This window comes from Erythrolamprus reginae, chromosome 8 (assembly GCF_031021105.1).
Source record: "Erythrolamprus reginae isolate rEryReg1 chromosome 8, rEryReg1.hap1, whole genome shotgun sequence".
In the NCBI taxonomy this organism is placed as follows: Eukaryota; Metazoa; Chordata; class Lepidosauria; order Squamata; family Dipsadidae; genus Erythrolamprus; species Erythrolamprus reginae.
In genome coordinates this window covers 22,393,457-22,410,451 of record NC_091957.1, presented here as the reverse complement: position 1 = coordinate 22,410,451, position 16,995 = coordinate 22,393,457, and the positions used below count along the sequence as shown (strand labels likewise).

Genomic DNA, 16,995 nt, shown 5'->3' with positions numbered 1-16,995 from the left:
CTTGTCCTCACAAAGTTGGGGATGATGTAAGGGCTTGGGATCTCCCTGATACATGGACTCTCCCGAGAGGCCAAAGGAGATCCTTCCAGGCTACATCGCCCGTTGCATATTGCCCATAAGGAATCTGGGGATGAAGGTCGCTGATCACTTGTTATACCAACGGTATCTGACCAGTAAAGATATGCATGTTTTTTTAAACTGTTTTTATTGTTATTTATAAATTTATAAATTATATAACCGTTTTTATAAATTTATTTTTATTTACTCAAAGAGTAGTAGATGCTTGGGACAAACTTCCAGCAGACGTGGTTAGGAAATCCACAGTAACTGAATTTGAACATGCCTGGGATAAACATATATCCATCCTAAGATAAAATACAGGAAATTGCATAAGGGCAAACCAGATAGACCATGAGGTCTTTTTCTGCCGTCAATCTTCTATTTTTCTATTGTTAATTGTTGGTTTTAATTGTTTTGAATTTTTTTGGGGGGTTTTATATTATATTTTATGTGTATTTGCTGTGAGCCGCCCAGAATCCTTTGAGAGTTGGGTGGCACATAAGTAAGTAAGTTCTTTTCTCTATCACACAATACTAGGACAAGGGGGCAGTCCCTAAAGCTCATAGTTGAGAAAGTGAGGACAAATAAAGGGAAATATTTCTTCACCCAGAGGGTCCTTGGTTGATGGGATTCCCTTCCAGAAGAGGTTGTGACAGCTGTCAGCCTGGATAGCTTCAAGGCAGGATTAGACAGATTCATGGATGCCAAGTGTATCAGTGGTTATTGAAATGGATGTCCAAGTGCCGCCTCTATGTTGTTTGAGGCAGGCAGGATTCCCTTGTGTATCATTTGTTGGGGGTCAAGGGAAAGGGAGGGTTTTGCCTTCTCTTTCTGCTCAAGATCCCCATGGACAATTGAGGGGGCACTGTGTGACACAGAATGCTGGACTCGATGGGCTTGACCCGATTCAGCATGGCTCTTCTTAGGTTTTTATGAGGCTCACCCAATCCTTCCATTAACTCCCGCCTGGGCATGGGTGGTGTTGTGTATTTTGCCTGCCTAACCCAATCCTGCGTGGACCATTTGAACATTGCAGAATTCATTATTATTATTGTCAGTAAAACACAGCAAATGAGATCACTATGCTGCATTTCGTATTTCATCACCAGTCGGGCGCTTCCCAAGCACCTAGGACTGCATGATGTAGCAGCAAATTATGTGATCCCAGTAAAGCGGCCTTTTGCAATTGACAGATGGAGATTTTGTCAATTCCAATGGTTTTCAAATGTCTGCTGAGATTCTTTGACACTGCGCCCAGCGTGCCAAGTACCACTGGGACCACTTTCACTGGCCTATGCCAGAGTCGTTGAAGCTTGATTTTTAGATCTTCGTATTTCACTAATTTCTCTAGCTGCTTCGCCTCAATTCTGCTGTTTGCGATGTTGATGATCCATACATTCTTTTTCTCCACAATCAAGATGCCTGGTGTGTTATGCTTCAGAATTCAGTCAGTCTGAAGTTGGAAGTCCCACAGTAGTATTGCTTGCTCATTTTCGACCATCTTTTCAGGCTTATGATCCCACCAGTTCTTTGCCACTGGTAGATGGTAATTCTGGCACAGGTTCCAGTGGTTCATCTGTGCCACAGCATCATGTCTATGCTTGTAGTCAGTCTGTGCAATCTTTTTGCAGCAGCTGAGTATGTGATGGATTGTTTTGTCTGTTTCTTTACAGAATCTGCACTTTGGGTCATCTGTTGAGATTATTATTATTATTATTATTATTATTATTATTATTATTATTATTATTTAGATTTGCATGCCACCATTCTCCGAAACTTGGGGCGGCTCATTGCTGTTCAGTGGCTAATGTGGCCTTTTGTTTCCTCTCTTTCCTCCAGGGCCTTCGTTTAAAACACTGGGGTTGCCGGCGCGGTCTAATTTTTCTTGGAGTGGAGAGCGAAATTCAGAAGACTGAAGCCCAGGTTGACTGTCTACCTTTCACGGAGGCCGAGCCGTGAGAGGACGGAAGAAGGCACCTGGCGCATCATGACAGCGGACAAAGAGAAAGACAAAGAGAAAGAGAAGGACCGGGACCGGGACAAACGGGACAAGGCGGGGCGGGAGAGCGAGAACTCGCGGCCCCGGCGGAGCTGCACCCTGGAAGGCGGCGCCAAGAACTATGCTGAGAGCGACCACAGCGAGGACGAGGACAATGACAACAACAGTGCCACCACCGAGGAGTCCACCAAGAAGAACAAGAAGAAGCCGCCCAAGAAGAAGTCGCGCTATGAGAGGACTGACAACGGGGAGATCACCTCCTTCATCACCGAGGACGATGTTGTCTACCGGCCCGGAGGTGAGAGAGATGCTCAGCTCTAATAATAACACATTGTGTGTGTGTGTATGTGTGTGTGTGTGTCTATGAGAGTCCCTGAAAGTTCATGACTTTCCTTGTTATATACTGTACTCTCAAAGGTGCTTTTTCAAAAGGCAGCTGTTCTCCCCCCCCCCCCCTTGAGGATGAAGAAAATGTTTTGCTTCTCACCCAAGGAGCTTCGTCAGTTCTGGCAGGATGAAGAACCCCTGGAGCTTCTTGGGTGAGAAGCGAAATTATTTCTTCCTCCTCTCCTCCTCCTCCTCCCTTCTTTCTTCTTCTTCCTTTTCTTCTTTCGTCTTCTTTCTCCTCCTCCTCTTCTTCTCCTCCTCCTCCCTTCTTTCTTCTTCTATCTTCCCTCCTCCTCTATCATCATCATCTTCTTCTTTTTCTTCTTCTTCTTCCTTCTTCTTTCTCTTCCTTTTCCTCTTCCTCTTCTTTTCCTTTTCCTTCCTACTTCCTTTATTATTTTTATTAATTCAATTTTTTATGCTGCCCTTGTCTTTAGACTCAGGGCGGCTTACAACCTGTTAGCAATAGAACTTTTTTTAACAGAGCCAGCCTATTGCCCCCCCCACAATCCGGGTCCTCATTTTACCCACGTCGAAAGGATGGAAGGCTGAGTCAACCTTGAGCCGGTGGTGAGATTTGAACCGCTGACCTACATATCTACAGTCAGCTTCAGTGGCTTGCAGTACAGCATTCTACCTGCTGCACCACCCCGACTCTTATATCTTTCCTTCTTCTTCCTTCTCCTTTCCTCCTTCTTTCTCCCCTCCTCCTCTGTCATCATCTTCTTTTCTTCTCCTTCTTCCTTCTTCTTCTTTCTCCTCCTCTTCTCCTTTCTTCTTCTTCTTCTTCTTCTTCTTCTTCTTCTTCTTCTTCTTCTTCTTCTTCTTTCTTTCCTTGTCCTCTATCATCTTCTTCTTTTTCTTCTCCTCCTCCTCCTTTCTCCTCCTCCTCCTCTTCTTCTCCTTCTCCTTCTTCCTACTTCCTTCTTCTTTCTCCTCTCCTCCTTCACCTCCTCCTCCTCCTCCTCCTTTCTCCTCCTCCACTTCTTCTCCTTCTTCTCCTCCTTCCTACTTCCTTCTTATTTCTCCTCCTCTCCTTCTCCTCCTTCCTTCTTCTTTCTCCCCTCCTCCTCTATCATCATCTTCTCTTTTTTCTCCTTCTTCCTCCTTTCTCCTCCTCCTCCACTTCTCCTTCCTTCTTTCTTCTTTCTTCCCTTGTCCTCTATCATCATCATCTTCTTTTTCTTCTTCTCCTTCCTTCTTTCTCCTCCTCCTCCTCTATCATAATTTTCTTCTTCTCTTTCTCCTCCTCCTCTCTCCCCCCCTTGGAAATAACAGTGCAGTGGCCTTTTGAAAAAGCACCTTAGAGACAGCTTGTGACCTGGATGACTGACAATCTCCACAGATCCTCTGTTATACAGATAATCCTCAACTTACAACAGTACGTTTAGTGACCATTCAAGGTCAGAATGGTACTGAAAAATGTGGTTTATGACCTTTATTGTAGGCTGCATTAACACAAGGGTAGAATCAAGATCACACAAAGTGTTAATACCACTTTATAAGGCCTTGGTAAGGCCACATTTGAAATACTGCATCCAGTTTTGGTCGCCACAATGCAAAAAGGATGTTGAGACTCTAGAAAGAGTGCAGAGAAGAGCAACAAAGATGATTGGGGGACTGGAGGCTGTAAAGCAGTGTTTCCCAACCGGTGTGCCGCGAGACATGGTCAGGTGTGCCGCGAAGAAAAAAGCTCAGCTTCTGGTCTCGCAACTTTTTGCGAAGATCAAAAAGTTGTGAGACCGGAACCTGAGCTTCATTATTTGTGCCTTCCAAGTTTTGCGGCAGCTGCAGCGCCCCGCCCGGCTGGAGCTTTCCTGGCGACAGCAACAGGTGAGCCTGGTGGGAGGGCGGCGGCAGCGGGGAGGGCGGCGCGCAGCGGGAGAGTGATGGCGGCGGCAGCAGGCAGTAGCCGTGGCGCGGCGCCAGGGTGGTCAGCTGTGAGGCGGAGCTCCGGAACGGAGGCTCTGACCGCCGGCGGCTGGACATGTTGCTGTAGCCGTGCGGCGGCAGCGAGCAGTAGCCGTGGGGCAGCGCCAGGGTGGTCAGCTGTGAGGCGGAGCTCCAGAACGGAGGCTTCGCCTGGCGGCGGCTGGACATGCTGGAATTGCATGGCTGGCACTTGCCTGCTGGCTGGGCTGGGACGGAGGCTCCAGCCCCACGTCCATGCCCAGCGCAACGCCAGCATGTACGGCGTCTAGCAACATGTCTAGCCGCCGCCGTCTGTGCCTCGGTTCCGGAGCTCCGCCTCACAGCTGATCACCCTGCTGCTGAGAGAAAAAGAGAGGGAGAGAGGGGGGAGAGAAAGAGATAGCAAGAGAGGGAGAGAGAAAGAGAGAGGGGGGATAGCAACAGAGGGAGAGAGAGAAAGAGAGAGGGGGGAGAGAAAGAGAGAGCAAGAGAGGGAGAGAGAGAAAGGGAGAGGGGGGAGAGAAAGAGATAGCAAGAGAGGGAGAGAGAAAGAGAGAGGGAGAGAGGGGAGAGAAAGAGATAGCAAGAGAGGGAGAGAGAAAGAGAGAGGGAGAGAGGGAGAGAGGGGAGAGAAAGAGATAGCAAGAGAGGGAGAGAGAGGGAGAGAGGGGAGACAGAAAGAGAGAGAAAGAGATAGTAAGAGAAGGAGAGAGAGGGATAGAGAGGGGGGAGAGAAAGAGAGAAAGCAAAAAAAAAGAGAGAAAGAGAGATAGCAAGAGAGAAAGAGAGAGGGAGAGAGGGGAGAGAGAGAAAGACAGAAAGAGAGAGAGAGAAAGCAAGAGAGAGAGAGAAAGAGGGGGGAAGGAGGGTGAGGGAAAGACATTGAGGGAGGGAAGGAAGGAGAGAGAAGGAGGGCAAAAAAGAGAGGAAGGAATAGAGAAACAAAGAGAGATGGAGAGAGAGGGGGAAAGAAAGAGGAAGGAAGGGAGAGAGAGAGAGAAATAGGGTGAAAGGGAGGAAGAGAGATATTTTTTTGTCCAAACTCCCCCCCCCCCCCCCGCTCAATGTTCCCCAGGATTTTGTAAATGTGAATAATGTGCCACGGCTCAAAAAAGGTTGGGAAACACTGCTGTAAAGAACGGTTGCAGGAACTGGGCATGGCTAGTTTAAGGCAAAGAAGGACCAGGGGAGCCATGCTAGCAGTGTTCTGATATCTCAGGGGTTGCCACAAAGAAGAGGGAGTCAAACTATTCTCCAAAGCACCTGAGAGTAGAACAAGAAGCACACACCCAAGTAGACTGAACTGGGAAAATATCTCAAGCTATAAGGACATATTGACAGACAAGGGAAATGGAGATCCACTCAAGAACTGGAGAAGCAAGGGATAAAAATTGTTTGTTTGTTTGTTTGATTGATTGATTGATTGATTTATAAATGGACCTCTACGTGAGAATGCAGATGCAGTCAAGATATAAAGACAGTAAAACTAAGAGTATCAATTTGGAGATGACAGAACTATGTGAAATATTCACAGGAACAGACAGATCAAAGATTATTTTTAAAAAAAACATACAACTATTTATTTCGTATTGATTTAGAGTTTGAGCAAGTGAAAGAAACAAAGGGTTGATTTTTTGTATTTCTGCATTGAGTGGTGCAGGTGATATGTCTTGCCTGGGTTATTTGCTGTTTCTTTCTCTTCTGGCTGCTTTTTTGGGGGTTTAGTTTTGATAAAGAAATAGATATGAAAAAGTTCTCTGCTGACATTGGCAGCCAAGCGTGTGGCTGTTTACATGCCTCAGTACATACATATCAATCTGGCTCTTCCCTTCTGGGACGAAAGGCATCACGCGAAGAGGCAGAGAGTAAGATGTCGTAGGAAAAGGGAAAGCGAGAGGTGAAAAATAAAGAGAGAGGAAATCTCACCTAAGTGAATTTATGCCGGTGCTCTTCAGTTTCTCCTCTTGACTTGCATTGGGCTCCTTCATACTGATCAGAGAAGCCTGATTGAAGATAGACTGTTCTCTACTTGCAACCATGCTTTGATTGATTGATTGATTGATTGATTGATTGATCTCAAAATGGGTGAACCATGCGGTCAGGTGGTAGGGAAAGCGAGTAGAATGTTTGGCTGCATAGCTAGAGGTATAACAAGCAGGAAGAAGGGGATAGTGATCCTGCTGTATAGAGCACTGGTTTGACCCCATTTGGAAGACTGTGTTCATTTCTGGAGACCTCATCTATAAAAAGAGATTGATCAAATTGAACGGGTCCAAAGACGGGCTACAAAAATGGTGGAGCGTCTTAAGCATAAAACTCATCAGGAAATACTTAAGGAACTCAATCTGTATAGTCTGGAGGACAGAAGGCAAAGGGGGGACATGATCAAAACATTTAAATATATTCAAGGGTTAAATAAGGTCCAGGAGAGAAGTGTTTTTAATAGGAAAGTGAACACAAGAACAAGGGGCCACAATCTGAGGTTAGTTGGGGGAAAGATCAGAAGCAATGTGAGAAAATATTATTTGACTGAAGGAGTAGTAGATGCTTGGAACAAACTTCCAGCAGACGTCAATCCACAGTAACTGAATTTAAACATGCCTGGGATAAACATATCTCTGTCCTAAGATAAAATACAGGAAATAGTATAAGGGCAGACTAGATGGATCAGGAGGTCTTTTTCTGCTGTCAATCTTCTATGTTTCTATGATTGATTGATTGGATTTATATGCCGCCTCTCTCTAAGGACTCGGGGGGCTTACAACATATCAAAGACGATATACATATAAATATCTAAAAATCCAATTAATTTAGCTAATTACTTTGAAACCCTAATAACATTCAAAAATTATTCATTCCCATTCGAACAGCAGACATTCCTACACTCGTTGGCCAGGGGGCTAGAGTCTAATAGCCTCAAGGCTGGCAGCATTTAAACTTTTATGGAAGGCGAGGAGGGTTGGGGGCAATACGAATCTCTGGGGAGAGCTGATTCCAGAGGGCCGGGGCCCCCACAGAGAAGGCTTTTCCTTTAGGCCCCGCCAAGTGACATTGTCACCTAGTGAACATTCAAAGTTACAATGTCACTGTAAAAGTAACTTGCGACCTACGGCCCTTGCAAGCCATCCCATGATCACACGGGTGTGTGTGTGTGTCATGTGATCCCCTAAGTCCATCACATCGACCAATCTTTCTCTGCCAACTTGGCAGCAACTCCCATGTGCAGGAGTGCGAAAACAAAGGATGACCTTGACCACCAAGAGGGAATTTGTTATGGCTACACGCAGACATCCCTCGTGCAATGACCCCTCCCAAATTCCCACAGTAAAGAATACATTTTTTAAAAAAATAGCATAAAGTGTGGCAGGCCAAAGCCCTCGACTAAAATGGCTTCGGCCTGACACCCTATTTATTTGGCTCATGTGAATTCTTAGCATTCCCATCCAGCAAAGTCCCCGCGAAAAGTCTTTTGAGGATGAATTACAAACACAGACCTTTATCAGTTTTGGATAGTTGCCAGGCTGATAGCTTCCAGCCTCAACGATTGTACAAGGAAAATACTTGGCAAGGCGTCTCAGATAAGCCAATCTTCACATGAATGATGAACTAATTGTCTCTTGCAAACACCATTTTCGCTCCTCTTTTTATTCCCTGTGGGAGTGGTTACTTAGCATCCTCTTGTGCCTTTACTCCTGAGTCATAAGAACATAAGAAGAGCCCTGCTGAATCAGGCCAAAGCCCATCGAGTCCAGCATTCTGTGTCCCATAGTGGGCCCCCAATTGTCCATGGGGATCTTGAGCAGAAAGAGAAGGCAAGACCCTCCCTTTCCCCTGACCCCCAACAAATGGCACCCAAGGGAATCCTGCCTGCCTCAATCAACATAGAGGTGGCACTTGGACATCCGTTTCAATAACCACCAATGATACACTTGGCATCCATGAATCTGTCTAATCCTGCCTTGAAGTTATCCAGGCTGACAGCTGTCATGACCTCTTCTGGAAGTGAATTCCATAAATCAAAGACCCTCTGGGTGAAGAAATGTTTCCCTTTATTTGTCCTCACTGTTCTTACCTATGAGCTTTAGGGAGGGCCCCCTTGTCCTAGTATTGGGTGATAGAGAAACAGAGTCGACCTCTGTTCCTTAATTGTTCCCTTCTCCTGACATCTCTGCCCATGGTCACATTGGGAACAGGCTCCAGCTGTTCTTCAGCCTCATTTAGCTCCGACTCCAAAGGTCGCTGATAACTGTCCCAAGATCCTGGCCCCATCTCTGCCTCCAACACAGAGCACTCATCCGAGCCTTCCATAGACTCCAGGACAGGCCCATGTTCCTCCCCAACCTCCTCCATCTTCAAGTCTGCCACCAGCTCTGCTGGCAGGCCACAACACCAACAAGCAGAGTCCAAGAGCCAAGCCAGGTTCACTTAACTTAGAAACATAAGATTGACGGCAGAAAAAGACCTCATGGTCCATTTAGTCTACCCCTATACTATTTCCTGTATTTTATCTTAGGATGGATAGATGTTTATCCCAGGCATGTTTACCACAGTGACTGCGGATTGACCAACCACGTCTGCTGGAAGTTTGTTCCAAGCATCTACTACTCTTTCAGCAAAATAATATTTTCTCACGTTGCTTCTGATCTTTCCCCCAACTAACCTCAGATTGTGCCCCCTTGTTCTTGTGTTCACTTTCCTATTAAAAACACTTCCCTCCTGAACCTTATTTAACCCATTAACATACTTAAATGTTTGCCCTTTTCCTTCTGTCCTCCAGACTATGCAGATGGAGTTTATGAAGTCTTTCCTGATGAGTTTTATGCTTAAGACCTTCCACCATTTTTGTAGCCTGTCTTTGGACCCGTTCAATTTCATCCATATCTTTTTGTAGGTGAGGTCTCCAGAACTGGACACAGGATTCCAAATGGGGTCTCACCAACGCTCTATACAGCGAGATCACAACCTCCCTCTTCCTGCTTGTTCTATCTCTAGCTATGCAGCCAAGCATTCTACTCGCTTTCCCTACCATCTGACCGCACTGGTCACCCATTTTGAGACTGTCAGAAATCAATACCCTTAAATCCTTCTCTTCCGAAGTTTTTGTGAATACAGAACTGCCAATACAATACTCGACCGTGTGACTAACAACTGCACTGATTCCGTTAACAACATGAGGAAAATACGGTGCAAAATTTCACTTAACTGCCTTGCTGAGCGATGGAAATTTTTGGGCGCCATTGTGATCGTATGTCACAGATTACTTGCTATGTATCCCTAGGTAGAGTTCCTTAGGCTATTGAGTCCAACAGCTTCAACATTCCCTCTTTGTAGGAACTCACGGCCTGCAAGAGTTTGATCCTGCGCTCCAATAAATAAGGCTTCTGGATTGGCCGGGATAATAATAAAATCCATTTCTCTACAAGTGCACATCACGACATTTCGTGTCCCAATGTGCGATTCTACTTCTTCACATGTGCGGAAGGAAATTTCAAGGCGAAACACAGCCGAGAAGCTATCCAAACCAGGAACACCCCCTCCCCTCCCCACCGATTTTACTTACACGCCTGCGCAGAAGGAAATTTCATATACAGTGATCCCCCGAGTTTCGCGATCTCGATCTTTGCGAAATGCTATATCGCGATTTTTTCACCCGATGACGTCACTCCCTTCCTTTCTCATCTTTCTTTCTCTCTCTCTTTCTCTATCTTGCTTCTTCCTCTCTCACACTCTCTTCCTCCCTCTCTCATCTCTTTCTTTCCTTCTCTCTCTTTCTCTATCTCTCCCCCTCTTGCTCTCGAGCGGCGGGCGGCACCCAGGGAAGGTTCCTTCGGCCGCCCAGCAGCTGATCTGCTCGGCAGCGCAGTAGCAGCAAGGAGCCGAAGATGGGGTTTCCCCTTTGTGTGGGCAACGGGGAAACCCCATCTTCGGCTCCTCACTGCTACTGCGCTGCCGAGCAGATCAGCTGCTGGGCGGCCGAAGGAACCTTCCCTGGGTCTTCAACTCCCAGAGCGGCGGACAAGCGGCGGGCGGACAAGCGGCGGACAAGAAAAGCGGCGGGCGGACAAGCGAAAAAGCAGCGGACAAGCGGCGGCCGGAAAAGCGGTGGGCGGACAAGAAAAGCGGTGGCCGGACAAGCGGAAAAGCGGCGGACAAGCTGAAAAGCGGCGGACAAGCTGAAAAGCGGCGGACAAGCGGGCAGGCAGGCAGCTCCTCAGCTGCTGGGTCTTCCCAGATGCGGAAGTAAAAACACCATCTGCGCATGCGCGGCCATGGAAAAAGGGGCGTGCATGCGCAGATGGTGTTTTTACTTCCGCACCACTACATCCCGAAAAATCGATTATTGCGAGGGGTCTTGGAACGGAACCCTCGCGATAATCGGGGGATCACTGTAGTAGCCCTGAGCCGGGCGGTGGCGCAGTGGTTAGAGTGCAGCACTGCAGGCTACTTCAGCTAACTGCTAGCTGTAGTTCAGCAGTTCAAATCTCACCACCGGCTCATGGTTGACCCATCCTTCCATCCTTCCGAGATGGGTCAAATGAGGACCCGGATTGTTGGGGGCAAATATTCTGATTCTGTAAACCTCTTAGAGAGGGCTGTCAAAGCACTATGAAACGGTATATAAGTCTAAATGCTGTTGCTCTTCTGCTCTTGATGGATGGTGGTTTGTGATGACAACAGGACCTCTTAAGTGCAGCTGGATTGTCGGGTCGCCATTCATCCCCTGAAAGCATCCAAGATGTGGCCCCCCACTAGCTTTGAGCATTTTTAACTCTGGGGGTGATGGGGACCTTTGGTTGCCTTCCCACAGCTGGGGTTAAGCTTTCCTTGCAGGCGTTTAATGGGAGGATATGAAGCGATGAAGAAAACCTTCCTTGCGTGCGAAGGGGGGATTCCTAAGAGTCATAGCTAAATAATGACTGAGTGTCCTGAGTCATGAAAGAATTAGAAATATGGCAGGAAGGCAGAAATGCATTTGGAGGAAGGAGGGGAGGGAGGGAGGGAGGTGGACAGAGAGAAGGGCAGAAAAAGGGATGGAGGAGAAGGAAGGGAAAAAGGGAGAGAGGGATGGGGTCAGATGGAAGGGAAGGAAGGGAAGGAGGAGGACAGAGGGGAGGACAGAAAGGAGGGAGGGAAAGGGAGGGAGGGAGGGAGGAATGAAGGCAGGCAGCAAGGTGATGAAAACAGTTCTCTGAAATAGAAGGAATCACACTGATGTTAGGTAGAGTGCTGTACTGCAGGCCACTGAAGCTGACTTGTAGATCTGAAGGTCAGCGGTTCAAATCTCATCACCGGCTCAAGGTTGACTCAGCCTTCCATCCTTACAAGGTGGGTAAAATGAGGACCCGGATTGTGGGGGCAATATGCTGGCTCTGTTAAAAAAGTGCTATTACTAACATGTTGTAAGCTGCCCTGAGTCTAAGGAGAAGGGCGGCATAAAAATTGAATAAAATAAATAAATAAATAAATAAATAAATCTGCTATTCAAGAGGGCACAAAAGAATTTTTACTCCTCTTTAAGAAAATCTCACCGAAACAACCCCCCAAATATCTCCTGTATTGAAATTGATTAGCTTTCTAATTCCCCAAGATGGCAAAAAAAGTAGGGACTGATCTTCAAGTTTCATTTGTTTCTATTGTAAAAGGGAGAAAATATCAGATTGATGTCTCAGCTGTTGGAACAAGCCTCTCCCAATAGGGAAGGGGGATTAAAGGGGAAAAAATAGACCTTTTGCAGGACAGAAGGGGACCAGAAGGGTTGTTCAGGGGAGAAAACATTGCAGTTTTCCTTGTCGAGGTCAAGATCTCCATGAGAATGAAAAGATACTGTTTGTGTTCTCAGCAGAAGAGAAGAGAAGGGAATAGTGAATAGAATAGAGGATTAGAAGAATAAAATAGAACAGAACAGAACAGAATATAATTCTTTATTGTCCAAGTGTGATTTGCCATTGGTGCATCCGCTCCTAGTGTACATAAAAGAAAAGATACATTTATTAAGAATCACGAGGTACTGTACAACACTTAATGATTGTCATAGAGTACAAATCAGCAATCAGGAAACAATATTAATACAAATTGTAATGATACAAGGAACAGGTTACAGTCATACAGTCATAAGTGGGAGGAGATGGGTGATGAGAATGATGAGAAGATTTATACTAGTGCAGACTTAGTAAGTAGTTTGACAGTGGTGAGGGAATTATTTGTTTAGCAGAGTGATGGCGGAAAAAACTGTCCTTATGTCTAGTTGTGTTGATGTGCAGTGCTCTATAGTGTTATTTTGAGGGTAGAGTTGAAAAAATTTAGGTCCACGATGCAAAGGGTATGTAAATACTTTCACCGCCCTCTATTTGGCTCATGCAGTATGCAGGTTCTTAATGGAAGGCAGGTTGGCAGCAATTGTTTTTTCTGCAGTTCTGATTCTCCTCTGAAGTCTGTGTCGGTCTCGTTGGGTCGCAATGTGCTGTGATCGCTTTCTGATCGACTGGGGAGTGGTGTGCTTTTCTTGGCCTGAAGGAGGAGGAAGCGTGCTGACCTCCACGAGGAAGAAAGAAGGAGCTGGGCTGCAAGCACAGCCTGTGTTTTTCGTAAGGGGGAATAAGCCTGCCTTGCAGAGTGACAGGTGCCTGAAGCAACCCAGACATCCTCCCACCCCTGTTCTTGTGAGGTTGGCTTTCATGGCTCTTGTGTTTCCGTCACAGCTTTGCTACAGGCCCTGTTTTGACTTTCACAAGCGGCCTGGGGGATGTCCCCTTTCCTTGTTCTTCTGTCTGTTTTAAACTTTGCTAACCTCTTTTATGTGCTTGAATAAGAAAAACAGGCCATTACCCTGTTTCCCTGATAGTAAGACACCCCCAATTGTAAGACGTATCAGGGGTTTCAGGGGGGTCGGCTAATATAAGCCGTACCCCGAAAGTAAGACATATGTCTTACTTTCGGGGAAACACGGGGATATTGCCGGGGGGGAGCCCGATGACGTCGCTTCCAAGCTCCCCGCGCGCCCCTCGCCTTCTCCTCGCCGCGGCGCCACCGCCTCTTCCCCGGCTTGGCAAAGCGAAGGATGGCGCTGGTCCGAAGCGAGCCGAGCGGGCGGCGGCTTGCAGCGAAGGCGCTCGTCCCAGCAACCGAGTCCTGCCGAGGCTCGGCTGCAAGCGGCCAGCGAGGCCGACCAGCTCCGAGGCGAGCGGCCGGAGCTGCGCCCTCCTTCACCCGCCTCCTTTCCGGCAGGCAGGTGGGGCTGCCCAACTGCGCAGAGCGGCTCCTCCCCTCCAGACACACGCTTCCCCGACACACGTCTGTGGCTCCACGCGTGCATGCCGCTTGGAGCCCTGAGGTTGAACTTGGAAAAGGGCTCACGAGGCTCCTGTCCCGCGGCTGCCCTTCTGGACTCTGGGGAGATGCCTTCGGGAACGCGACCCTTTCAATTTTTTTCCAATGTAAAACATACCCCAAAAGTAAGACGTAGTGGGGCTTTTGGGGGTAAAAAGAAAGTAAGACACTGTCTTACTTTCGGGGAAACACGGTAGCAGAATGGGTAAATAATGGCTGGACTAAGACTTTGGTGCATGTGGCAAAGATGTTTCTGCATAGCTGTTGGAGCAAACTGATTGATTGATTGGATTTATATGCCACCCCTCTCTGAGGACTCGGGGCGGCTGAATATCCCTGAATAGCTCTGCTAGAAAACTCCCTCCTCCACTTAACAACCACAGTTGAGCCCAAAGTTTCAGTTTGCTAAGCGAGACGGTTGTTCAGTGGCCCAGTGGCCCATTATAGGACCTTTCTCACCACAGTGGTTAAGTGTTTAAGTTAGTGACACGGCTCTTAAATGAATCTGGCTTCCCACTTTAATTGAATTAAATTACATTAAATTGATTTATATGTCTCCCAATGCAGAATGCAGCTGCGAGAGCAGTCATGGGCTTACCTAGGTATGCCCATGTTTCACCATCACTCCGCAGTCTGCATTGGCTGCCAATCAATTTCCGGTCACAATTCAAAGTGTTGGTTATGACCTTTAAAGCCCTTCATGGCATCGGACCAGAATATCTCCGAGACCGCCTCCTGCTGCACGAATCCCAGCGACCGACTAGGTCCCACAGAGTGGGCCTTCTCCGGGTCCCGTCAACTAAACAATGTCAGTTGGCGGGTCCCAGGGGAAGAGCCTTCTCTGTGGCGGCACCGGCTCTCTGGAACCAACTCCCCCCGGAGATCAGAACTGCCCCTACTCTTCCTGCCTTCCGTAAACTCCTTAAGACCCACCTTTGCCGTCAGGCATGGGGAAATTAAACATCTCCCCCTGGGCACGTTTAATTTATACATGGTATGCTTGTGTGTGTGTCTGTTAGTATATGGGGTTTTTTTAAATCTTTAAATATTTTAATTAATTGGATTATTATGATTTGTTTCACTTGTTGTGAGCCGCCCCGAGTCTTCGGAGAGGGGCGGCATACAAATCCAAATAATAAATAAATAAATAAAATAAATAAAATCCCATGGGACTATTTTTTAATCCTCCCATTGTTATAACTTCATTGTGATTTTTTTTCTTTTAAAAAAATAAAAGGTATTTATTTATTTATTTTTATTTTTCAGTTGAGGCGTACATGTTCTCTTATCCCTTTCTCTCCAAGTGCTTGCTTATTTCTTGGAGAGAAAGGGTGCCATTTCCATTACCAAAGAGCAAGGGCTCTTTCAGCCTTTGTTTGTATGCTGATGGGTGCTTCTGCCCAAAACAACAGTGTTATATGCAAAAACAAGACAGCCTGATTTGCCTTTATTGCTTGTTGGAAGGAAGTGATGTCTAAATATACTTTTGGCTGCTTCTGCCGAGTCCGTAGGAATAGCAATAATATTTAGACTTATATACCGCTTCACAGTGCTTTACAGCCTCTCTAAACGCTTTACAGAGAGCAAGCCTATTGCCCCCAAGAAACTGGGTCCACATTTTACCTACCTAGGAAGGATGGAAGGTTGAGTCAACCTTGAGCCTACTGAGATTTGATCTGCCAAACCTGCTGGCAGCCGGGGATCAGCAGAAGTGGCTTGCCATATTGCACTCTAACCACTGCACCACCGAGGCTCTTAGGGAGGGAAGGGAGCAGGCAGGCGGGTGGCGAGGCCTCCTCTCTCAACTGGCCTGGGACACTTGGGGGTGAGCCGTCCTGGGCCCTTTGAAGCATTGTGGGTCATTCTTTGTCAAGTGGACCAGGTGTCCACAACTGATTTTTGCAGCCTTATTTGAAAAGAAACCATCACAAAAACAACATTTACGATAGAAAAAAATGTGCTCTTTCTAATGAAATAAAAATGAAGATGATTGAAGGTGAGAATACAGAGAGTTCTGTTTCATCACCTTCAATCATCTTCATTAGAAAGAGCATGTTTTTTTCTATGGTATGTGTTGTTTTTGTGATGGTTTCTTTTTAAATAAGGCTTCAATTTCACTTGGTCCATTTGACAAAGAATAACTCTTGTTCCTTATTCCAAGCCTTTTTTGGTATGCTGCTTTTGCTTCTTTGACTTTCTGGCACAGAGCAATTAATACATCTTTAAAGATCTCTTTGCTTCCAAAACCCACAGAGCCAGTGACCCAAAACTGTGGTTCCCACGCACAATTACCGCCTTCCTCAATTTGTCTTCGTTTTAAACATTGGTCGAGGCTTTCACCGTTCCCAACCAGTTGTGACGGCTGGCCTAAATTCATAGAAAGTGCTCCCAGAAAAATGATGAGCCAGAGCTGGATATAATTTATTTTTCATGTCCGTACACACTGCTCTGCGGAGCTGGTGTTTTTCTTCTTGACTCCTGCTGGAGGGGGAAAACATCGCTAGGAATCCCCCCAGGAATTAAAAGCTCAACATTGTCTCTTAAATTACCTTCTGGCACCTTTTAAAATTCTCGCCCACAAAAGGAGGCATGCACAGGGGTGGGCAGCAGGCAGGACGGGGTGGAACACAGTTCCACCGGCGAAAATGAAGATGCGTGCGCAACTCCAGCTGATCGGCGGCTGTCACTTCCTGGATTACTGGTCTCGGCTGGGCTCTCCTTTTCCCCCATGCTGCTGCTGCTGCTGCGTCTGCGCTCCTTGCTTTTTTCCTCTTTCCTCCTTCCTGGCCTTGGACGAGCTTCCCTCTCTCCTGCTCGGCTGCCCTCCAGCCTCACGCGACCACCTCCCACCTGAGGTGCAAGCAGACGGTGTGGGTGGAAGCAGCACTGGCAGCATTTAGGCTTCTGGCAGCACCCGTTCGCCTAGCTACCCAGCCTGAGGTGGGAGGCGACCCAGGAAGTAGAGCACGGGAAAGGCAAAGCAAATTGTCATCCCAGCGAGCGACACTGGTAAGGTTGTAAGTCGAGGACTTAACAGTTCGCTTGAACGATGATGATCGTTCAAGCCACTCCCATCTGATCACATGGCCGGCAAGCCACTCCTACCCAGTCACATGATTATTAAGCCACACCCACAAAATAAGCCACACCCACAGTGTGGCAGTAAAATCTTTGGCTGCCCATTACTGGGGGTATGTGTGTGCGTGTGTTAATAGCACTGTAGCACACAACACTTTTGGAAAAGCAAGAAGCTTTAAATTCCCAGCATCCTGGCCAGCTGTTTTTCTTCCCCTTTCGCCTCCCTTTTTCTG

General features: G+C 47.0%; 1 protein-coding gene across 1 annotated transcript in view; it reads left to right on the top strand.

The window, feature by feature from the left end:
* Window positions 1–16,995, top strand: part of RERE (arginine-glutamic acid dipeptide repeats) — a 252,717-nt gene that overhangs the window by 71,639 nt on the left and 164,083 nt on the right. Inside the window, 1 exon segment of the mRNA XM_070759248.1 lies at window positions 1,900–2,357. Coding sequence (XP_070615349.1) covers window positions 2,048–2,357 — 310 coding nt within the window. The 5' untranslated portion in view covers window positions 1,900–2,047.